This window comes from Anolis carolinensis, chromosome 1 (genome assembly GCF_035594765.1).
Source record: "Anolis carolinensis isolate JA03-04 chromosome 1, rAnoCar3.1.pri, whole genome shotgun sequence".
Taxonomy (NCBI): domain Eukaryota; kingdom Metazoa; phylum Chordata; class Lepidosauria; order Squamata; family Dactyloidae; genus Anolis; species Anolis carolinensis.
In genome coordinates this window covers 48,484,215-48,505,307 of record NC_085841.1, presented here as the reverse complement: position 1 = coordinate 48,505,307, position 21,093 = coordinate 48,484,215, and the positions used below count along the sequence as shown (strand labels likewise).

Sequence of the window (21,093 nt, the reverse complement as noted above, 5' to 3'; positions counted from 1 at the left end):
AGCAATAAAGTACAATGTAACATTAGATCAACAATGAAATAGAATTAAATTTAGAACTACAGTAGAGTCTCACTTATCCAACATAAACGGGCCAGCAGAATGTTGGATAAGTGAATACGTTGGATAACGAGGGATTAAGGAAAAGCCTATTGAACATCAAATTAGGTTATGATTTTACAAATTAAGCACCAAAACATCATGTTATACAACAAATTTGACAGAAAAAATAGTTCAATACGCAGTAATGCTATGTAGTAATTACTGAATTTACGAATTTAGCACCAAAATATCACGATGTATTGAAAACATTGACTACAAAAATGCGTTGGATAATCCAGAACGTTGGATAAGCGAGTGTTGGATAAGTGAGACTCTACTATATCTACAAAGAAAGTTAAGATAGTTTAAAATACATGAAAACAACACATAATATTTTTTTTAAAAAAAAGCTAGGTGTCTCAACACTCAATGTTATGTGGGAATGCACACATTTCAAGCTAATTTTCTGGGCTGCCTGGCCATGTTCCAGAAGAATTCTTTCCTGACATTTCACTCACATCTATGGCAGGCATCCTCAGAGGTTGTGAGGTTTGTTAGAAAGTAGGCAAGTGGGGTTTATATATGTGTGGAATGTATAGGGTGGGAGAAAGAACTCTTGTGTTAGAGGCAAGTGTGAATGTTGCAATTGATAACCTTGATCAGCATTGAAAAGCCTTGCAGATTCAAAGCCTGGCTGCTTCCTGCCTGAGTGAATCCTTTGTGGGGAGGTGTTAGTTGGCCCTGATTGTTTCATGTCTGGAATTCCCGTTTTGCTAATCCAGGTGATCAATTGCAACATTCATACTTGTCTGGAAAGCGGTGGAAAGCAGATATCTCTTGGTTGAATGCCCTGCAATCAGGTATGGGCAAGCTTGGATCCTCCCTCGAGGTGTTTTGGACTTCAACGCCCACCATTCCTAACAGCCTCAGGCCCTTTCCTTTCCTTCCTGAGGCTGTTAGGAATGGTGGGAGTTGAAGTCCAAAACACCTCGAGGGAAGACCCAAGCTTGCCCATGCCTTGTCTATCCCACTTCAATTGCCATGGCTCCGTGCTCTGTATACTGCTCCATTCCGCAGTGTAGAGAGAGGCTCCCTTCCCGTCCTCCAAAAGGGAAGCGGCCCCTTTAAGGCGGAGGGAGCCGAGGGGCGAGCGGCGCGAGGCCGGGCCGGGCGGGTATAAATTGGTGGGCCGCGCGCTCCCGCCTCCTCTCCCGGCTCTCTTGCTCCGAAGGCCGCGCCGCGCTCAAGGCTCGCCTCCTGCCCGTCTGCCCGCCAGTCAGCCCTCAAGGTCGGTCCTTTTCTCCCTTCAGAGGAAGATAGAGGGCCCTTCGCGGAGTGGGGTTTGAGGGGGGGGGGGGAAATGAGTCCCGCTCCCCGTCAGGACGCACCCTCAGAAGAAAGGAATCCGTCCCTGAGGGGGGCCTTTGAGCTAGGCCTCTGCCTCGCGGTGCCTCGCCTCATGAGCCGGCCCCGCGGAAGGAAAGAAAGAAAGCAAGCCGACTGGGAATACAATGAGGCCGGGAGGGAGGCCTTTGCGACAATGGCGGAGGGGTGGGGGGAGAGCTCGGAGCTCCCTCGCGTGGGAAAGGAGGGGGGAGGGAAGCGCGTGGGCATGGCCTCCTTCCTGCCAGGCCTGGATTGCGACAACGCTCTTTGTTGAATAGGCAAGCTAGGATACATAGAGCACATGTGTGTATATATATAGAAAGAGAAAGAGAGAAAGCGCGCGCCTACACACACGCATGCATATAGAAGGAGAGAGAAAGAACTTAAAATGTTGTCGAAGGCTTTCATGGCCGGAATCACTGGGTTGCTGTGAATTTCCCTGACCGTATGGCCATGTTCCAGAAGCCTTCTTTCCTGACGTTTCATCTGCATCTATGGCAGGCATCCTCAGAGGTTGTGAGGTCTGTTGGAAACCAGTCAAGTGGGGCTTATATATCTGTGGAATGTTCAGGGTGAGAGAAAGAACTTTTATCTGAGGCAGGTGTGAATGTTTCAATTGGCATTGAATAGCCTTGCAGCTTCAAGGTCTGGCTGCTTCCTGCCTGTCGGAATCCTTTGTTGGGAGATGTTAGCTGGCCCTGGTTGATTTTATGTCTTTCTCCCACCCTGAACATTCCACAGATATATAAGCCCCACTTGACTGGTTTCCAACAGACCTCACAACCTCTGAGGATGCCTGCCATAGATGCAGGCGAAACATCAGGAAAGAATGCTTCTGGAACATGGCCATACAGCCCAGAAAACTCACAGCAATCCCTCAATGAAAGTGCTGTCACAAAGACATGAGAAATTCCTAGCTTGGGGTTTCAAAAATAAAGTCTCTCTCTCTGTGCATACATACATACGTACATATGCACATAAATACAGGTATATAGATATGCATACACGCATATATACTTTACAAAGAAGAGAGTAATGGTACTAATTGTAGACATGAGGAATTCCTAGCCTGTAGTTCAGGCCTGGGCAAACTTTGTCTCTCCAGGTGTTTTGGACTTCAACTACCACTATTCTTAACATTGTTAGGAATTGTGGGACTTTAAGTCCAAATGTTTGCCCAGGCCTGCTGTATTTTCAAATAGAAAAGGTATACATTCACGCACACACCTTTTCCGTTTGAGACTACAGGCTAGGGATTCCTAGTGTCTACATTGTGTATACACACACATGTTTTTGTAGATGCACACATGTAAAAAATAAGGATATATACTTAAACTGTACTTAACAAAGAAGAGAAAATAATAATAATAATAATTGTTATTATTCAATTCTAAGATGCATTTCCCCTTCATAAACAACTTTAATAATGGGTTGTGCCTTAGAATAATGGACCCTTTTTTAAAATAAAAATAAATCTTTTTCTGTTGGTGGTGCTGAAATAAGTGTGTGCCTTACAGTCGGTGGCATCTTAAAATTGAAGAAATACGGTATATACACAGACGTAAACCCAATTTTTATTTGAAACTTCAGGATAGGAATTTTTCTTGTCTGCAATGAGTAATATTATTTTCTCTTCCATGTAAGAACAGGTTGGGTATCCCTTATCCAGAAATTTGAAATGCTCCAAATTGCCCACATGGGTGGCTGAGATAGTGACACTTCTGTTTTCTGTTGGTTCAGTGTACACAAACTTCCTTTCATGCAGAAAATTATTTTTATAATACTGTGTTTGAAACTGCCTTCAGGCTATGCACATAAAGTGTATTTAGAACATAAATAGATTTCATCATTAGAATTTCAGGGTGCACAAACTTTGTTTCATCCACAAAATTATTTTTTAAATACTGTGTGCAAAAATTATCTTTATGAATATGAAGGCACAAATTAAACAAATAATAGCATGTTTAGGGTTGGATCCCATCTTTGAGATTCCTCATTATGTATATGCAAATATGCAAAAAATAAAACCTGTGGTCTTAACCAATTGGAGGGCCAAAAGTTTGAAAACTAATGCCATACCTCCCCAAACTACAAATCCTAAGAGTCCATGGGATGCAACTCAAAACAGGTTGAAAAAGGAACATTATTCAAGGGGGCGAATGCATATTTTAGAAAAAGCCATAAGCCCTATATTGGAAGAAGGGAAAAATGAAAATCTGATACCAACGCAGGTTAAAACAAAAAAAGTTTCAATTCAAAGAAATCCCAACAATTTTTTAACTTAATTTTAATTTTTATCCCACCTTTCTCTTCAAATAAGGACTCAAGAACAAGACTGCCAAGATCTCACCATCTGAGCTGAATCTACATTATAAGCTTAGCAATATAGGCAGCCCTCCATATTTTCTGGCATTATGAGCATAGGACCCCCACAAAAGTGGGAAAACCACAAATTAAAAAAACACTTTTTTAAAAAAGCCTGAGAGAACAGTTATAGGAATCTCTGTCTTCCAGTGCTATATAGTCAACATCCACTGGAAGTTGGCTAGAGTTCTGCTGGAGAATATAGAGATCTCTAAAGACATGTTTAGGAATCTCTATCACCTCTAGAACAACTTTTGGTTAAAGTTGACCATAGTCACACTGGAAGACCTTGTGTTTCCTGTGGAAGCCATATTAATGAAGCCCACAAATGTGGAGGGCTGACGTATCAAGTTTGCCTATGTAGCATAGCAACAGGATAGCAGTTCACACAGCTTATTCCGTGATCTCTCTAGATCAGCTTTGTAAATAATCCTTCACTGTCACGGTGATGGCTAAAGAAGGACAAATTTCAAGCCCACTTGCTTTCTATGCTATGGGTAGTGGGGGGACAGAAGGACTTTGTTGGCTGCCCTCATGCATGTTGGCATGTAGGTCCGACTCAACAGGGCCACCAAGGTTGTGTCCAAATGCAGGATGTTTCTAGGTGGCATCTAGCAGCCTGCTCTCTCATAGCATCAAGCCATTATTATGAAACATGGTTGTGTTGGATATAACAGAGGGTCAGAATTCTGTTGATACTATACACAGGTATAAATTCCACTCACATTGCAGACACTGAGATGAGCAGTCACCATTTCCAGTACATTGTGCTGTGATTGTATTAAGTGTAAGAACTATAATGTTATCCTGGAATCACTACATCCAGAGATATTTGTGGAATCTGTTTCTAAAAGGTACCAAATCCATCTGAACACATTTTACAGGAATATTAAAAAGCATTCTGGGGCTGTATATTCTTTTGCTATAAAATACAGTTTTCCAAACTTTGTACCAAAGTGATTTGGTACATGGTACTAGTTTTGATCTGAGCATAATACAGTGTTCCCTCATTACTTCGCGGTTCACTTTTCGTGGATTCACTACTTCGTGGTTTTCAATAGACTCTAAAAGAGTATTATAAATCATTAAAAAATACAATTTACAGCCTAAGGAAGGGAGGGATGTGAAGCCAAAGGGAGAGAAAAGAATCCCAAGCGGCAACAGGAGGAGAAGGAGGTGATTTATCAGCACACAATTGGTTGATAAAGACTTAAAATAGTGTATAACTACTAAAATAATGTATCAATATTAAAATATAGTGTCCCTACTTTGCGGATTTTCACTTATTGCAGGTGGTCCTGGAACCTAACCCCAGCGATAAGTGAGGGAACACTGTACTCTTGTAGCCAAGAGTATAACCCATTTTTCAATTTTGGGGGGATTTCTTACCTTTTAGAAACAAACTTCACCTTTATGTTTCACTGAAATGATGTTGGATCTTGGCTAATATTCATTGAGTGGTTATTGGGTTCATCTACACTGTAGAATGAGTGCAGTTTGACACCACTGTTCAATGCTATGGAATAATGTGAGTTGGAGTTTCACAAGGTCTTTAGCCTTTTCTGCCAAAGACTGCTGGGGCCTCACCAAACTACATATCCCATGATTCCACAGCATTGAGCCATGGCAGTTAAAGTGATATCAAGCTGCATTAATTCTACACACAAACTCATTGTGCGATTCCTAAACAATTAAGAAGGTTAATATCTTGTGTTGCTTTCCAGATGCCTGAAGAAATCCACCATGGGGAAGAGGAGGCAGAGGTGGAAACCTTTGCCTTCCAGGCAGAAATTGCTCAGCTTATGTCTCTGATCATCAACACCTTCTACTCCAACAAAGAAATATTTATGCGGGAGATAATTTCTAATGCCTCTGATGTGAGTATAGTGACCCACAGGGCTGGAAGCAGGGAGGACAAGTGGGATAAATAACACTTGGGATGGATTGACTTAAATGCACAACATAAATTATTGATATAATTCAGGTTTCTTTATAGTATATAATTGTACACAGCAGTTGACTGAGCTGTCCACTAAAACTTATAGTTTAAGCCATGATCATATTACAAGCATACTTGGAAGCAGCTGCCCATTGTGCTCCTTAAACTGGGGGTCCTGACCATAGATGGGGTCACCTTAGCTCAGTGTTGACAGAATTTAAAGGTTTCTGAACGTTAAAAATTTACATAATTGGGAAAATTAGCCTTTTCAGCTAGCCATACAGATACTGATTTATAAATGTTCGATTTTTATGGCGATTTTGCATACATATCTACCTGGGATCACATAAAACTTTTAAGAAGCTGTGATGTAATGGATGAATAAAATGGATGTGGGAATCATACCATTAGACTGCAGATGCTGATGGACCACAGTACTTAGCAGTCCAAGCCAACAGTGGTGAATTAATGTTGGATGTGGTCAAACAACATTCAGAAGGCTGTGATTTGCACCATGTTGGAGCCTGTACTTGGCAACGTTGTTGCAGTTTTCTCACTTTTCTAAGTTTTTAACTTTCCTTTTTTTCTTCTTTATTTTGCTTTGTTCTGGTCCATCTTTAGCCCAGAAACACAAAGTAGCCAGCAACCCAAACTCTGTATTTATGTCTACTTAGAGCCAACTAAATACCCAGAACTGATAACAAAGTTATGGGCAGCATGGCATATTTTCAGAAGAAAATAATGTACCGTATTCTTTTTTGTTCATACCAAGTAACATGCCTGTAATATTTGAAGACTGAATAGATAAACTTGTTCTCGTGATAAAAAAGTTTGAGTTCTACACCTTTTGCAATTTGGTGTCCTCTCAGTTATTTGCTACAGATTATGACCCTGGAGCTGGGAAATAATGACCTTGTTGGCAATGGATGTTGGGAATTACAGTCCAGCGTTTCTGGAGAGTGTTGCGGAAGGAAGTTTTGTAAAGCACAGATGGCTGGTCTGGGATGGTTCTTAGTTGTACATAAAGAATAATGTTTCCTGTAGCTGGGAGCTAAATCTTTGTTTCTATCATGCATTTCCAGGCCCATAGACCTCAGTATCAGAATTTCCATTGCAGTGTGAAATAGTTAAGTGCTCCATGTGATTTAAAAAACACACAATTTTAATTGTAGGTTTAATACAGGTTATAATACCTTTTTACTATAGCAGTTATTTAAAATAATGTGATATGTGCTGTTCCAGTAACCAACTCATAGTAATATGGGTTCAGATTCCTGACAAGGGAAGTTTGGTTGGAAAAGCCCCGTACTTACCTGTCTTTTCTGCTCTTTTAGGCCCTGGACAAGATCCGCTATGAGAGTTTGACTGATCCATCCAAGCTGGAAAGTGGCAAGGAACTGAAAATAGACATAATCCCCAATTCGCATGACCGTACCCTCACATTGCTGGACACTGGCATTGGCATGACTAAGGCAGACCTTATCAACAACTTGGGCACCATTGCTAAGTCTGGCACCAAGGCATTCATGGAAGCCTTGCAGGTGGGTCTGTGGTTGACTGATAGCATTAGGATTTCATTAAAATACAGAAGTCTAAAGGGAATGGGCCAGGGTAAAACAATGGCCAGGGACATGAAGAACTGTGAGGCTTAGTACCAAAATTAAAAAGGAGGGATAATAAGCAGCATGACAAAATGGGTGAAAAGGGGCAGAGAATTGAAGGAGAAATGGGATTTAATTTCACCTTTAACTTGAGTGTCACATTTCTTTCTTTCATAAAAGTAGTGCTGTTGGAATGGCTTGCAGAAATCTCGTGTTTAAGTTCAAGTTCTTTGGCAGGAAATCTGATTGTTAAAGTTTATTTATACCAGAAGTTGGCAACTGTCAGGGTCATACTGGTCCCCATGGGAACTTGATGAATTTTACTTTGGGGAGGGTGGTTATGTCCCTTAAGGGGCATGGGAAGCAATTTTGTCATGTTTTTGGCACTGAACCACTTCTGAGTCACTTTCTTGAGAAAAATTGTCTCCTACGTTTCTTGGAGTCATCTGGGAACAAAACAAAATGAGGGAGTGGGAGGATTAAATTAAGGAAGTTCTCTGGGGGTTTCACGCAGTCTTTGCTTTTCCCACCTCTTAATTTACATAAACACGCCCATGCCAAAGGCAAGATAGCATTGTATACTTAGGAATACTTTATTCTGATGAGGAAGCAGAAAGCTATCCAACCTGTCATGTACTTTGTAGTCACTACTTAGCTCTCATTGCCTTACTTTTGAAATTCCACCAGGAATTATCTCAGGACAGGTGGGCTTTGTACAGCCCTCAAAGCTATTGTGGACACTTCCCCTACATATCTTTCGTTCTTGAACACCCTCCTGTGGATGTTTCATATTACAAGCTGCAATCCTGCTAATATTAAATCAGGAAGTGGACTTCAGATTTTATGCTTAGCTTTTTAAATTCCTTGGCCCTAGAAAGCTGGGAAGAGGTGCTGATGGTGAAAAGTGGGCCTCCCACGAGTTATCACCCATTTTATGGGCTGGAAACATACTTTAAAATAATCAGAATGGAGTCTCTGAATCATTAGCCCAGTGTGAATGTGATTTACAGATTGTAGGACCTTGGCTACAAAAGCTGCATGTCAGTATCTTGCCCTAGTCTTGTTTATTTAATAACTTTGGTATAAAGGGACATTCAAATTGAGACTGATTCTATTCCGTGCCTGCTGCTTTTTGCTGCAGCATGCTTTTCTGGCTATTTGAAACAGCCTTGTATTGTGTGTGTGTATTCAGGCCCTTCTCTTTTTGACATACTTCCACCTTTCATTTCTTCTTCAGGCTGGTGCAGATATCTCTATGATTGGGCAGTTTGGTGTGGGCTTTTACTCTGCATACCTTGTGGCTGAGAAGGTTGTGGTCATCACCAAACACAATGATGATGAACAGTATGCCTGGGAATCATCAGCGGGAGGCTCCTTCACTGTTCGAACGGATCATGGTAAGCCATCATTCATGGTTCCAGCTCTACCACACTTCACAGTCCCTGGGATTGTTGTGATCAAAAGGTTGTAATTAAAAGTCTACAATTACTTTCTCAAGCCAGAAGTGGCGGAGGAACGGGGAAGTTCCATGCAGAGTCAGTCTCTCTTCTATATAACTTTCATATTGTACCAATGTCTGTTGAATAAGTTGACATATTACTGGCTACAGCACATGCAGGCTCTTCACATTTGAATTTGTCTGAGGCATACTGAAGGCTCTTCCAAAACAAAATATGCCTTTATTTCAAGTATTTTTACACTAGGGCCTAAATATCTTGAAAGACCCAGATTCTGTCTGAATTTGGAAGCCAAGCAGAGTTAGCGCTGGTTAGTATTAGATTGGAAACCAAGACAAATACCAGGTGATGTAAGCATATTTCAAAGTAAAGAATTGGCAGAACCATCTTTTGAATATTCCTTACCTAAGAGAAGTTTGTGGAATTAATATGGTTGCCATAAGTTGTGAGGGAACATGAAGGCACACACATTTTACACTATTCTTCATCCAGAAACTTTCTGAGAGCCACGTTCATACAGTGAATAGTAAGGGTTTCACCTTGCAGGCTTGCAATCTTAAGTCATAACACAGAAGGAATGAGGATGGAAGAATACAGAAAGCACGGTCATATACCAATTTCTGTATTGTAGGAATAAATAAATAATGAGCAGCTGGAAAGTTCAAAGAGGGATTGCAACTGGGCTGATCTCTGCAGAGCAAAGCTGATGAAATGGATCCCCCTGCTGAAAGGGTTGATGTTTGGTGACAGTTGGGAAGAAAGTCTATCACAGCTAGTCTTTCCCAATTTTTGATTGGGAAAGAATAGCTGTCTTTCCCAATCAAATGACTTAATATATGCTTCCATGAACAATTCATTGTTTGAATTTTGTCCCCATCTCCCACTACCCCATCTTGTCCCCCTTTTCTCCATTTTCTTGGTGGCTGTTTTAATCTCCCACCATGTTTTTAAAAAATCACTATCGGCCCATATCTTTCAATCATTTCCTTTATTTATGCACCTGAGAATGCAGTGGGATGTCACTTGCCATTACCTTGATCCCATTAGATGCAACAGGATTTCGTCATTTTAGCTAAAATATTGTGAAGAAAAGGAAGCGGCTCCTTTATTAAACAAAAGCTAGGTAATCAAGATGTCACACTAATTTGTCCATCCTTGACAGTGAGCTGATTTTCTCTGGTACATTTTTTGGAAATTCTGATTGAGAAGCACCGTCTCTGTCATTTTTAATATTATTAAATTGACTTGTCTTGAAATTATTCTACACTAAATTTCTTCTTGAAGTAGCAAGCAGTTCTCACTATGAGAAAGTCTTTGAAAACCATGCAGATTTAAAGGACTATTCACAATTCAGGTTTTATCCCGCACAAAATCTAGATTGTTTTGCACTGAATATTACATTCCTATGTGGAAAATAAGCATTTCAATATATACATATTAATTTTTGGACAGAAAATGATGGGATTTTTGCTGTGGAAAAAATGTTCTCTATGCAAATCAACCATGTGTGATTTCTGCAGAATATATCTCCCATTACAGTATTAACTTCTGTGTTGAAATATTTTTCACAGAGAAAATGCTGTAAGAATTTTCTGGGGGTTAGAGTGAATGGCCCTTGTAGTCCAGCTCCAGGATTCTTGTACAGAAAACCCAGATTTTTTGAGCATGATAAATCTGAAGCTGCAAAGATCTCCATCATTTCTGGATTCTTTTAGTCAGGGGTTTTCACCATGCATTTCTGTCTCTTCATTGTCCTTAGCAGGCTCTGATTTTCAGCCTGTGGTTACACTGTTTTTTATTCTGGGTTTTAGGCGAGCCCATTGGCCGTGGCACCAAAGTGATCTTGTATCTGAAGGAGGACCAGACGGAGTACCTAGAGGAACGCCGGATTAAAGAAGTGGTGAAGAAGCACTCACAGTTCATCGGCTACCCCATCACTCTCTATGTATGTAGATGGGAATAGTCTCAACAGCTACCTTGCCTAAACTGCAAATTCCAATATTGCATAGGATGGAATCATGACAGTTAAAACAGAAATCATAGTGCTATCTTTGTGCAGATAAAGCCCTAGCTCTTAGAAGATTTAGACAATTCCGTTGTCTGTATTCCATTTTCTTCTGATCTCACCTTCTCAGTAACTGCATGGAAACACTTATTTCATCGCATGATAGTCACATTTTTGCCCTTTTTTGTCAGAAAAAAGGAGATGCAACTATTATTTGATTCTTTTAAAAGCTGCCTTACTCCTGAGACAGGAGGAGGGATGATCCTAGCCTCAAACAAAAAGCTCAGTTTTTGCTTGTTCTTTTTTTGTAACTGCCTTGCTTTTCGAGAAAAGAAGAGAAAAGATCTGAGCTCCAAAGAGCTCCATTTCAGATTATTAAAAACATTTTTGCCTTCGGGGAAATAAGGGGGAATCTGAGCCCCAAATGCAACTATTTTTTTGCAACTATTATGCAAAAAAAATGCTGTAAGCCAATTTTTGGAACAATAATGCATCATCAACCATTACCAGGTGAATTATGGTACCCAAGGTTTGAATATTGTGCTCCATCATCACAACTGAGGAAATGGATTGTAAACCATGAAAACTCTTGCTAATGTTTGCCTTAAAAGTTACTACAGGACCCCTCCTTTGTTCCCTCTGTCGTTATTTTTAAATTTTGATTTTCTTTTTGAAAAGAGCTTTGAGAAGATACTTTTAGAAACTATAGTTCACAGAATTGGTTAGCTAGTGTATGCAAGGATTGTGCTAGCTGATCACCTCTGGGTATTGTTGTCCAAAAACCAATTTTTCAAGCTCTCTACCATGGTTATAGTTGTCATAGGTTTCTTGCTGCAGCTTGCCCTGGGATTTTCTGATTCACAAACACTGAATAATGTTCGCAAACTTTTTTAACTCCTGCAGGTGGAGAAGGAGCGTGAGAAGGAAATCAGTGACGACGAGGCAGAGGAGGAAAAGACAGAAAAGGAAGAAGAAGAGGCAGCCAAGGAAGAAGAGAAACCCAAGATTGAAGATGTGGGCTCAGATGAGGAAGAGGAAGGGGGCAAAGCCAAAAAGAAGACTAAGAAAATCAAGGAGAAGTACATTGACCAGGAGGAGCTCAACAAGACCAAGCCCATCTGGACCCGCAACCCAGATGATATCACTCAAGAAGAATATGGAGAGTTTTACAAGAGCCTTACAAATGATTGGGAGGACCATCTGGCTGTCAAGGTGAGAGCGCAGCAGGCTGGGAAGAAAGACGTTACACTTCTCAGGTCTATCTGGACCTCAGTATTGGGGAAAGGCCCACCAAATTTTCATTTCATGAAAGAACCAGCTGGCAACTCTCTAATGTGATGTGTTTTGCACTGTCTTGCTAGGCTTCCTTAGGGTTGTTACACCTGGTCCAGTTAGTTATCTTATGGATAGGAGTAATAATAAATAATAGAAAAATTATTTATATATCACCCCCATCTCCTCGAGAGGGCTCAGAGCAGTTTCCAACATGAACATAAAATCATTCAATAAACAGCATACAACAAAGTTAAACATAGTAAACATAATAACTAATATCATAAGACAGGACCAAAACAATACTATTAAAAACAGACATAAAATTACAAATCCAAATTAATAAAGCAGTGTGCACTGGCTTGTGGATTCTCTTGTCATGTACTGACTACAAATTTCTTCTGTTGTACAGATGTCAAACACCCAAAATGGGGGTGGTCATTTTTATTTTCAGTTACTCTGCTATTTCTGCTAATTTCTGGTTATATGGATTAAAAGCAGCCATCTGGGCTTGTACTTGAGTGATTCCATGTGGGTGAAAATTTTTCTTCACCCCGATTTGTGATGGATTGAAACTGGGAGGATGCAACTTTTCTGGTCCCTCTGAGACTTATCTGCTGCTTCCAAAGACCTTAAGGGAGAGAACTGCAGGTCCTCAAACTCAAATCAGGCCCTCCTAGTTCTGCAAGGTCTTTACCCTTCTCTGCCAAAATTTTCTGGTGCCTCATCAAAACTATAACTCACAGGATTCCATAGCATTGAACCCTGGCAGTTAAAATGGCATAATGCACTCCCTAGTGACTGAAATAAAAAGCCATAAAATACAATACACACTGCTGGATTCAGTCATGTACAACTTGAAAATATCTTCCTTCTCAAAATCCCCCAAACCATGATTTGGCCATTTCATAAAAGGAATACCAGTTTACTTCACCACTGAGGCTTAAGCATCTGTGGATTTTGGTATCCATGGGGGAGTCCTGGAATCGAACTCCAGTGGATACTAATGGCCTGTTGGTCTTCCCTTCGGCCCCAACCACTACTACATTATATCCCTGAGGTATCTGAAATTTAATTTGTCCCTTGGAATGAAAGAGTTTTCCCACTCTTGAGGCCTTTTCACGCTACAGTTATAGCATGTTGATTCTTCTTTAATTGCTTTGATTACATTCTGTGGAGTCCTGGGATTTAGGGTGGAGTATACTTCAACCTAAAATAAATTAAAATACTTTATTTATACTTTATTAATGAAATAAAATACTTTGTAACCTATTGGTTTCTAGTATAAATAACTTTTCCAGCCCAGCTGAAAGGTTCCTTGTAGTAAGATCTCAGGAGGGACAGGCCTGTTTTCACCAAATGGTGCTTACCCAGACACTAACTTGTGCATCCAATTCTCCCAAACAGCATTTTTCTGTGGAGGGGCAGCTGGAATTCCGCGCTCTTCTTTTCATCCCACGCCGGGCCCCGTTTGACCTCTTCGAGAACAAGAAGAAGAAGAACAACATCAAGCTCTATGTCAGGCGTGTCTTCATTATGGACAGCTGCGACGAACTCATCCCAGAATACTTGAGTAAGTTCCTCTTCTTCTCCTGCCTTACCAAACTAAAATTACAAAATAACAGTTTCCCATTCTTTGGCCCAATCCTGTGGTAGGATCTAAGTAATTTAAGAGTTGGGATTCCAACCAAGACAATAAATAGATGGCCACGGGTAATGTGGAAACCACCAGGAACATGGTGGTATCTGATTCAAATTGTGCATCCATTATTTGTACCCACTTTTGTGTGAAAGCATCTTCCCATCACCTTTTGCTTGTTGGAATTCAGCCCTTCCCCCATTGGCCTCTCTGTTTGCCAGTATCTCTCTGTTCTCACCTCCTCTCACCTTTCTTGTTAGACTGATACTTCTCAGGGACACGCCTCTTGAGCACATGGCAAGCCACTGAGTTTTCCATTTTTGTTCTTCTGTAAATATGGAGAGACAAGATGTCTGCTGTGAATTAGATAGCTAGACCCTGTTAACTTTCCTATTTAGTAATGTCATTCTTTGACTTAAGTGTTTTTAAAGCTTGATTCTGTTGTATTGCTAAAGCTCAATTGCTCTACTGCTAGCACTAGAAACTTCTGATCTGTTGCTAATGCTGTTGCTGCTTTACGTATTTTTGAATGCTTTTTCCTTTTGGGGGGAAAATTAACCCCTGGCATTCCTGCTCTGTGTTAGATTTGACCATGCACCTGACTTTACTTCCGCATTTCAAATCAGAAGTGCACTGTTATTGAAAATGCCTGCAAAATAAATTGCTCCAGGTGAAACAAACTCTCATGTTATTCCAGGGGAAAACCAATCCTCTTCTCCAAGCTCTTGGCCAATGTGATTTTTTTGAGGAGGCAGGCTTCTTTCTGGTCAACTACTGTGAGCAAAGCTGAGTTCTGTGAAAGTCCTTTTAAGAGGAAATAGTCCCTCTTTGTATGATGTGCCTGTGCAATGGCCAGGCTGTTGTCCTAATTTTATTAGCCCAGAATAAGCAATATGAATAATTCATATTCAGGTTACACCAAGTGCCCAGGCTCACTCTTTCACACCTTTATCTTTCATTTTCAGATTTCATCCGGGGCGTGGTGGACTCAGAGGACCTGCCTCTGAACATCTCCCGTGAGATGCTGCAGCAGAGCAAAATCCTCAAAGTGATCCGCAAGAACATTGTCAAGAAATGCCTGGAACTCTTTGCTGAGTTGGCAGAAGACAAAGAGAACTACAAGAAGTTCTATGAAGCCTTCTCCAAAAACCTTAAGGTTGGTCTACCCCACCGCCTGGGCCTGGGGTGCAAGTTGGACACTGATGCAGCACAATTTTTGTTCCTGGCTTGTTGAACTTCTGTAATACTTACTGGCTTTTAAAAAATGCATTCAGTTTGTATTGATATTTTAAAAATTGTCTTAGGAGCCTCCAAAGGATAGAAAACCTATAGACTGTAAGCAAGCATGTGCTCACAAAAGTAAAATGAGGCAAAATGTAGGGATTAAAAAAGGAGTGTTTGGTTAAACAGTTAATAAGTGCCCATTTTTATTTAATCACAGAATACTAAGACAAAGGTATTCGTGGAAAAAAGTAGAATGAAACTAAGCAATAATTTCAGGTTATCAGAAATTTTCCTCAGCAGCCTCAACCCGTTGGCTTGCACACTAATAAAACCTGTATCTGACCAGTTAAGAATCCATTTATGGTTTCATGTCAACTTCAGAAGATTTCACAGCTTAGACAACCCCTCCTAATATGCCCTTCCCAGTACAACCAGCAAACATACCGACTTTAGCATGCTGGTGATTCTCATCCACAAAAGTAACTTTTCCAAATTTGATACTCAAATGAGCATGATCACTATGTGAGTGATGCCCCATTCTATTATGCATAGTTTTAGAACTATTTTAATCATTCTAAACCTAATTCCATTTAGAAGCAGTAAGATCTTTTTAAAAAGATTTTTGGATACAATTGAAATTTTCACATGATTCTTTTTCATATTTTAATTTAAATTATATCCAGAGATCATGATTTGTCATTTTATTTTAGACTGAAACCACCTAATGTAGACCTCCTCATGTGACTAGAACAGTGTACAATTCCAAATAATGCATATAAAATAAATGCATGTCTTTCCTTCAGCTGGGGATCCATGAGGACTCTACAAACCGGAAACGCCTCTCAGAGCTGTTGCGCTACCACACTTCTCACTCCGGAGATGAGATGAACTCCCTCTCAGAGTATGTGTCCCGCATGAAGGACAATCAGAAGAGCATCTATTACATCACAGGTGACTGACAGTTCATTAGCCAGCAAAGGCTGGAATGCTCTTAGGGACTTATGCATGTGTCACACTCTGCATGTGGAACCAAAAGGGCTTCCACTTTATAGAGAAATGGTGATTACTTTGGAGATGGGGTGTTGTAACTCCACACTCAGCTTCCTGGCTTTTCAAGGAGATATTGATACCACCTAGTGGCAAGAATGATGATTGATGGAGTTATTCAGTGCCTCCTTGTGCAGAGCAGTTGCTGGGGGAATAGATTTGCCTCTGGGATGTCACCATCTAGCTGTTTGACATGACCAAGAGGAATGTGGGGGACCCACAGTGGCAATTCCTTTTCCCAGCTACTTTCACCAGGTTTGTATTTAGGCACATTGCATCTCTGAATACTTGAGGAAGCAGCAGCCTTTCAGTGGTGTAAGGGGCTGCTCTGTCTTGTTCCACATCCAGGAAGTGGCACAACCTCCAGCCCCAAAAGGTCTTACACTCTAGTGTTGTGTGGTTTCTAGACTTAAACTCTGCCCTCAGATCCTGCACACTTTTAGTCATTTCCCCTCCTAGGTCTTTTAGGTTCATCAATAGGATTGAGGTGAAGTGTAAGCTTTAGAGAAATGCTGTAGAAGAATTAAACTTTTTTTCCAGAAGGCTTGTAATAATGTTCTTCTTCCAATGCAATAACAACTCTTGAGTTCAGTGGGCCTTATTCGCCAGTAAGCAGGTACAGGATTATACCATCATAGGCAATTAAAGTTGTTTTTTGAATTGTTCTGTTCTGGATAACTAGACTGCATTATAACTTCGTGGTCTGTTTTGACTCTTGGCTACAAAAACTGAGACTTTTTGAGTGGTCACTGTATTGTGAGTACATATATGTCACATCTCAAAATTTTGGGTGGGCTGGAGCATACATGAACTATTGGAGGACTTATACCCAATTTTGTTCTAGTAAATGACATATTTCTGTTTATGTAATAAACATGCCTTGTCCTAAATGTGGGGCAATTCTGAACATTTGGTGTGATCTGGAGGTTCATGAATACATTGAGAATTCATTTTCAAGAGAGAAGTTTCACATTCTCACACCTTAATGTTTTGGGCTGCTGCACCTGTACTTAATTTAACAGCTTTAACTTCTTGGAAGAAATATACCAGTTCGATGACTCTTGATGTCCACAATTCATTTGTACATATAATTGAATCCCACATTTTAATTGCACAACTAAGGAATTCAAATTTTGGAGTACCAGATTTTGGGGAATTTTTTCAAGATGTTTTTAGTCAGACTCACCAGAGCTATGTTAATCCCTCATGATGTGTATCTAGCAGTTAACCATTCCCCAAATTCTTTTGTTGCAGGTGAGAGCAAGGAGCAGGTAGCCAACTCTGCTTTTGTGGAGCGTGTGAGGAAACGTGGTTTCGAAGTGGTGTACATGACAGAGCCCATTGATGAGTACAGTGTTCAACAACTTAAGGAATTTGATGGAAAGAGCTTGGTGTCTGTCACCAAGGAAGGTCTGGAGCTGCCCGAAGATGAGGATGAGAAGAAGAAAATGGAGGAGAGCAAAGCCAAATTTGAAAATCTTTGCAAACTCATGAAGGAAATCCTGGAGAAAAAGGTTGAGAAGGTAAGCTTGTGACATTGTGGTCTTCTGTTTGTCCATTTAGGTGGCTGACAGCACGCCCTGTGCCCAGTCATACACAAACTCCTTTTTTCAAATGTTTTCCTAGGTCACAGTCTCAAATCGGCTGGTCTCTTCCCCCTGCTGCATTGTTACCAGCACCTATGGCTGGACAGCCAACATGGAGCGCATCATGAAGGCCCAGGCCTTGCGTGACAACTCCACCATGGGCTACATGATGGCGAAGAAGCACTTGGAGATCAATCCTGACCACCCCATTGTAGAAACTCTGCGACAGAAGGCTGAGGTGGACAAGAACGACAAGGCCGTCAAGGACCTGGTTGTACTACTCTTCGAGACAGCGCTGCTTTCTTCTGGCTTCTCCCTAGAGGACCCACAGACTCACTCCAACCGCATCTATAGGATGATCAAACTGGGGCTAGGTGAGTTATAGGGAAATAAGGGGGAGCTGCATCTTCTTCTTTTCAAGGTGCTTGTGTTTGACTTTGTTGCATTTAATCCCAGGGTTTGTTAAACAGTGTATTTGGCTTGAGTGAAATCAGATTGACTTGTGGTAGGGAATGTTGTACCCCCAAAAGCCCACTGTCCCTCATATCATAAAGATGGAGCCTGTACTGGAGAAGACAGAGAAGAATAGCATGGGCTGTTTCAATGAATATGGTTGAATTTCACAGCATAAGGGAGGGTCTACAAGTCACATGTGAATCATGTGGTGCTTCAAACATGGTTGGACTACAACTTCCAGCAGCTCTAGCACAGCCAATGCTGAAGCTGCAGGGCTACATGAGTCCCACCTTAGCTTTTAACAATATTACATGTGTATAGAGTTGAGGTTTCTCCATCTGGCCCAAAATACTGAGTTGTAGCCTCTGGCCAGAATCTGCTTCCTTATACAATCAATTGCCAAACAGAATTAAGTGCAGCTTTGCTCCATATCCTAAATACCCCACTGAATGGCCGTGGCAAGAAGAAAGCTCTCTTGTGTCTCCACCTGGGCAGCTATGTTCACTCTTCTAGATCTTACCCTCTTTTGTACATAAGTCCATCAGTAGAAAATCACTTTTGTTAGATCCGAACAGCATCTCAGCCAAAACACCCAAACGTTGAAAACCAAGAGAGAATTCAGTCTTCAGTGCAAGTACACACATTACTAGAAAGCAAATGCAGACCCAAATCCTTCCACCACCTTATGTCATGCACCATCAGGATTCAAGTTATAGTGCATTTAGTAAGAGGATTCAGATCCCATTTTTATCACAAATTTGACAGTATTCTCATCTCTGGCCCACCCCTTCTAAGACCAATCTAGCTTTACAGGTTTTTCCCATGTTGCTGGGTGTCCTCTGAGATTCAACAAATACATGTTTGAAGCGCTTCAAGGTGTGCTACCTATAAGTATATGAAATCTTACTTGGAAAGTAGAGGTTTGGCCTCTGTTTTTGTTCAAATTGCAAGTGCCTACCAGCAATGCCTCCATTAAAGTCATATAGCTTTGGCTGGCCCTTCGGGCTGTAATCGCCATCAGACTTTTTAAAAATTATGACTTGCCTAGAATTGACTTTCCACTCTTACCATTCTTTTCCCCAAGGGATTGATGAAGATGAAGTTGCTGCTGAGGAGCCTGCTGCTGCTGCTGCCTCTGAAGAGATCCCTCCGCTAGAGGGAGACGAGGACGCTTCACGCATGGAGGAGGTGGATTAAAGAGGGTGGTGGTTTTCCTCTGGCCTGCTGCCCCCTCCTATCCCTTCATTCTTGCCTTGCTCAGGAAGCCTGGCTCCAGCAGTGCCTGCCCATGGCACTCTTCAGTACAGTTTCCCACTGCTCTCTGTGTAGGTGGTAGCCAGTGTTGCAAGGGGCCCCACACCTCTCCGGTCTGTCTTTCTGCTTGTTTAGAAAATGCTGCTTTTGGGGAAAGGGACCAGTTCACTGGTTTTAGATTTCTCCCTCATTACCCACTGGGAGGGTTTTCAAATCCTACATCTGCTAGACCACCAAGCATCCTTCCCATGATATCTGGGAAATATCAGCAAATAATCTTCCCAGCAATAGAGCAGTGACTTGTCTCCATCCCTCACTGCTGCCCCTTTGTCTTCAGAACAGGGACATGTACTTCTGGCTGTTTGTATTTGGTTTTGTTTTACTGGAATTAAAACAAAGAATGTGGTTTACAATGAAATCAAGAGTGGTGGGTTTTCTTTTCGGTATTTATGTCACAGGGGCCCAGTTGACTGGCATTGTGCTAGTGACATATGTAGACACAACAAATGATTCTTATGCCTGTATATCTTTTCTATGATAATTGCAAGGATCCGAATTATCTTCCCTCAGGTTAAAGCCCCCTTCCACACACACAACCGACTTTCCTGAAGCTCCCTTGCCACAGCCAGTGAAGAGCAGGGGTAGCTGAGAAGTTACTGGAGGAATTCTGGAAGTTGGATAATAATGTCTGTCTGTAGTTACATAGCCACCAAACCTTTCAATTGCTCCTCACTCTTCACTGGCCATGAAACAAGAGATCCACAGGAGAAAGAGGAAGCCTCTGGGATATGCCCAGGGAGACATTTGGTACTTGTATCATGGTGGATTTTGCTAAACTTCCCCAAAGCAGCATATTGGTTAGTTACCAAAAGTTATAGTACAGTGTTTATAAGAATGCAAGAGTCCTGGTAGAATAGCAAAGCCCTCTTGAGATCCGTGAGGCAGCATATATCCTTTTTTGCTTCAAAGGCATTATATTCCTGCAACAATCCCTGAAGATGGCAGCTCTGTGACTACTGCATACAGTATTCTTTTTACTATTTAGCACAAGGAAAATATTTAATCCCGATTGTGATAGGACATGCCATACCAAGCATAATTGAGGTGCCAGGTGTTCTACCCATAACTAAACTACAGATGTAAAAATCCCTTGCAGCACCGTTTTGTCTTGAATACATTGGGAGCCACCTTGGGAGCCTGCCTGTTCATATTCTGCACACCTTTCAGCCACCACTCATACTATACTTTTTTAAACAGCTACACTGCTGCATCGCATTCCTCCTCTTTGGCTCTTTCATTCCAACTTTATGCTAACTATCTGGTTGCCTTCATCTTTTCCCTTGTAACATGACTATGTATAGCAGAGTTGTAAGAGATCCTAAAGGCTATCCAGTCCTGCCATGCAGGAATATATAATCAAAGTACTCCTGACAGATGGCTATCCAGCCTCTATTTAAAAACCTCTAGAGAAGGAGACCACCACCAGTTTACCAGTGGAATATTCAAAGATGAATATTCCACTGGTAAACAGCTCTTTCCGCCAGGAGGTTCTTTGTAATGTTTAGGTGGAATTTCTTCATGCAAATTGCTCCATGTCCTGGTCTCCAGAGCAACAGAAAACAAACTTACCCCTTTCTTTTCAATGTGATTTTTTTTTTCAAATGGCTATCATGTCTCCTCTTAGCCTTTTCTCAATGCTAAACATACCCAACTGCCTCACTTGCTTCTCATAGGGTTCAGACTTTTTATCATTCTGGTCACTCTTCTCTGGGTATGTTCCAGCTTGTCAAGATCCACAATTTTCAGTAGCTTTTTTCTAAATGT

The 21,093-nt window shown here is 41.2% G+C and overlaps 1 protein-coding gene across 1 annotated transcript; it reads left to right on the top strand.

The window, feature by feature from the left end:
* The first annotated feature begins 1,169 nt into the window (after positions 1-1,169).
* hsp90ab1 (heat shock protein 90 alpha family class B member 1) lies at positions 1,170-19,687 on the top strand. Its single transcript, XM_003215900.4, has 12 exons — positions 1,170-1,327; positions 5,514-5,666; positions 7,063-7,269; positions 8,567-8,726; positions 10,598-10,731; positions 11,695-12,003; positions 13,471-13,636; positions 14,668-14,858; positions 15,730-15,877; positions 17,228-17,496; positions 17,600-17,933; positions 19,100-19,687. Exons 2-12 carry the CDS (start codon positions 5,514-5,516, stop codon positions 19,210-19,212), a joined length of 2,184 nt encoding a protein of 727 aa, XP_003215948.3. The 5' UTR covers positions 1,170-1,327; the 3' UTR covers positions 19,213-19,687.
* Positions 19,688-21,093: the final 1,406 nt, after the last annotated feature.

Coding starts and splice junctions, on each gene's coding strand:
- hsp90ab1 (XM_003215900.4), top strand. CDS start 5,514: ATGCCTGAAGAAATCCACCATGGGGAAGAGGAGGCAGAGGTGGAAACC. Junction 7,270..8,566: donor CATTCATGGAAGCCTTGCAG/GTGGGTCTGTGG, acceptor TTTCTTCTTCAG/GCTGGTGCAGATATCTCTAT. Junction 14,859..15,729: donor CCTTCTCCAAAAACCTTAAG/GTTGGTCTACCC, acceptor TCTTTCCTTCAG/CTGGGGATCCATGAGGACTC.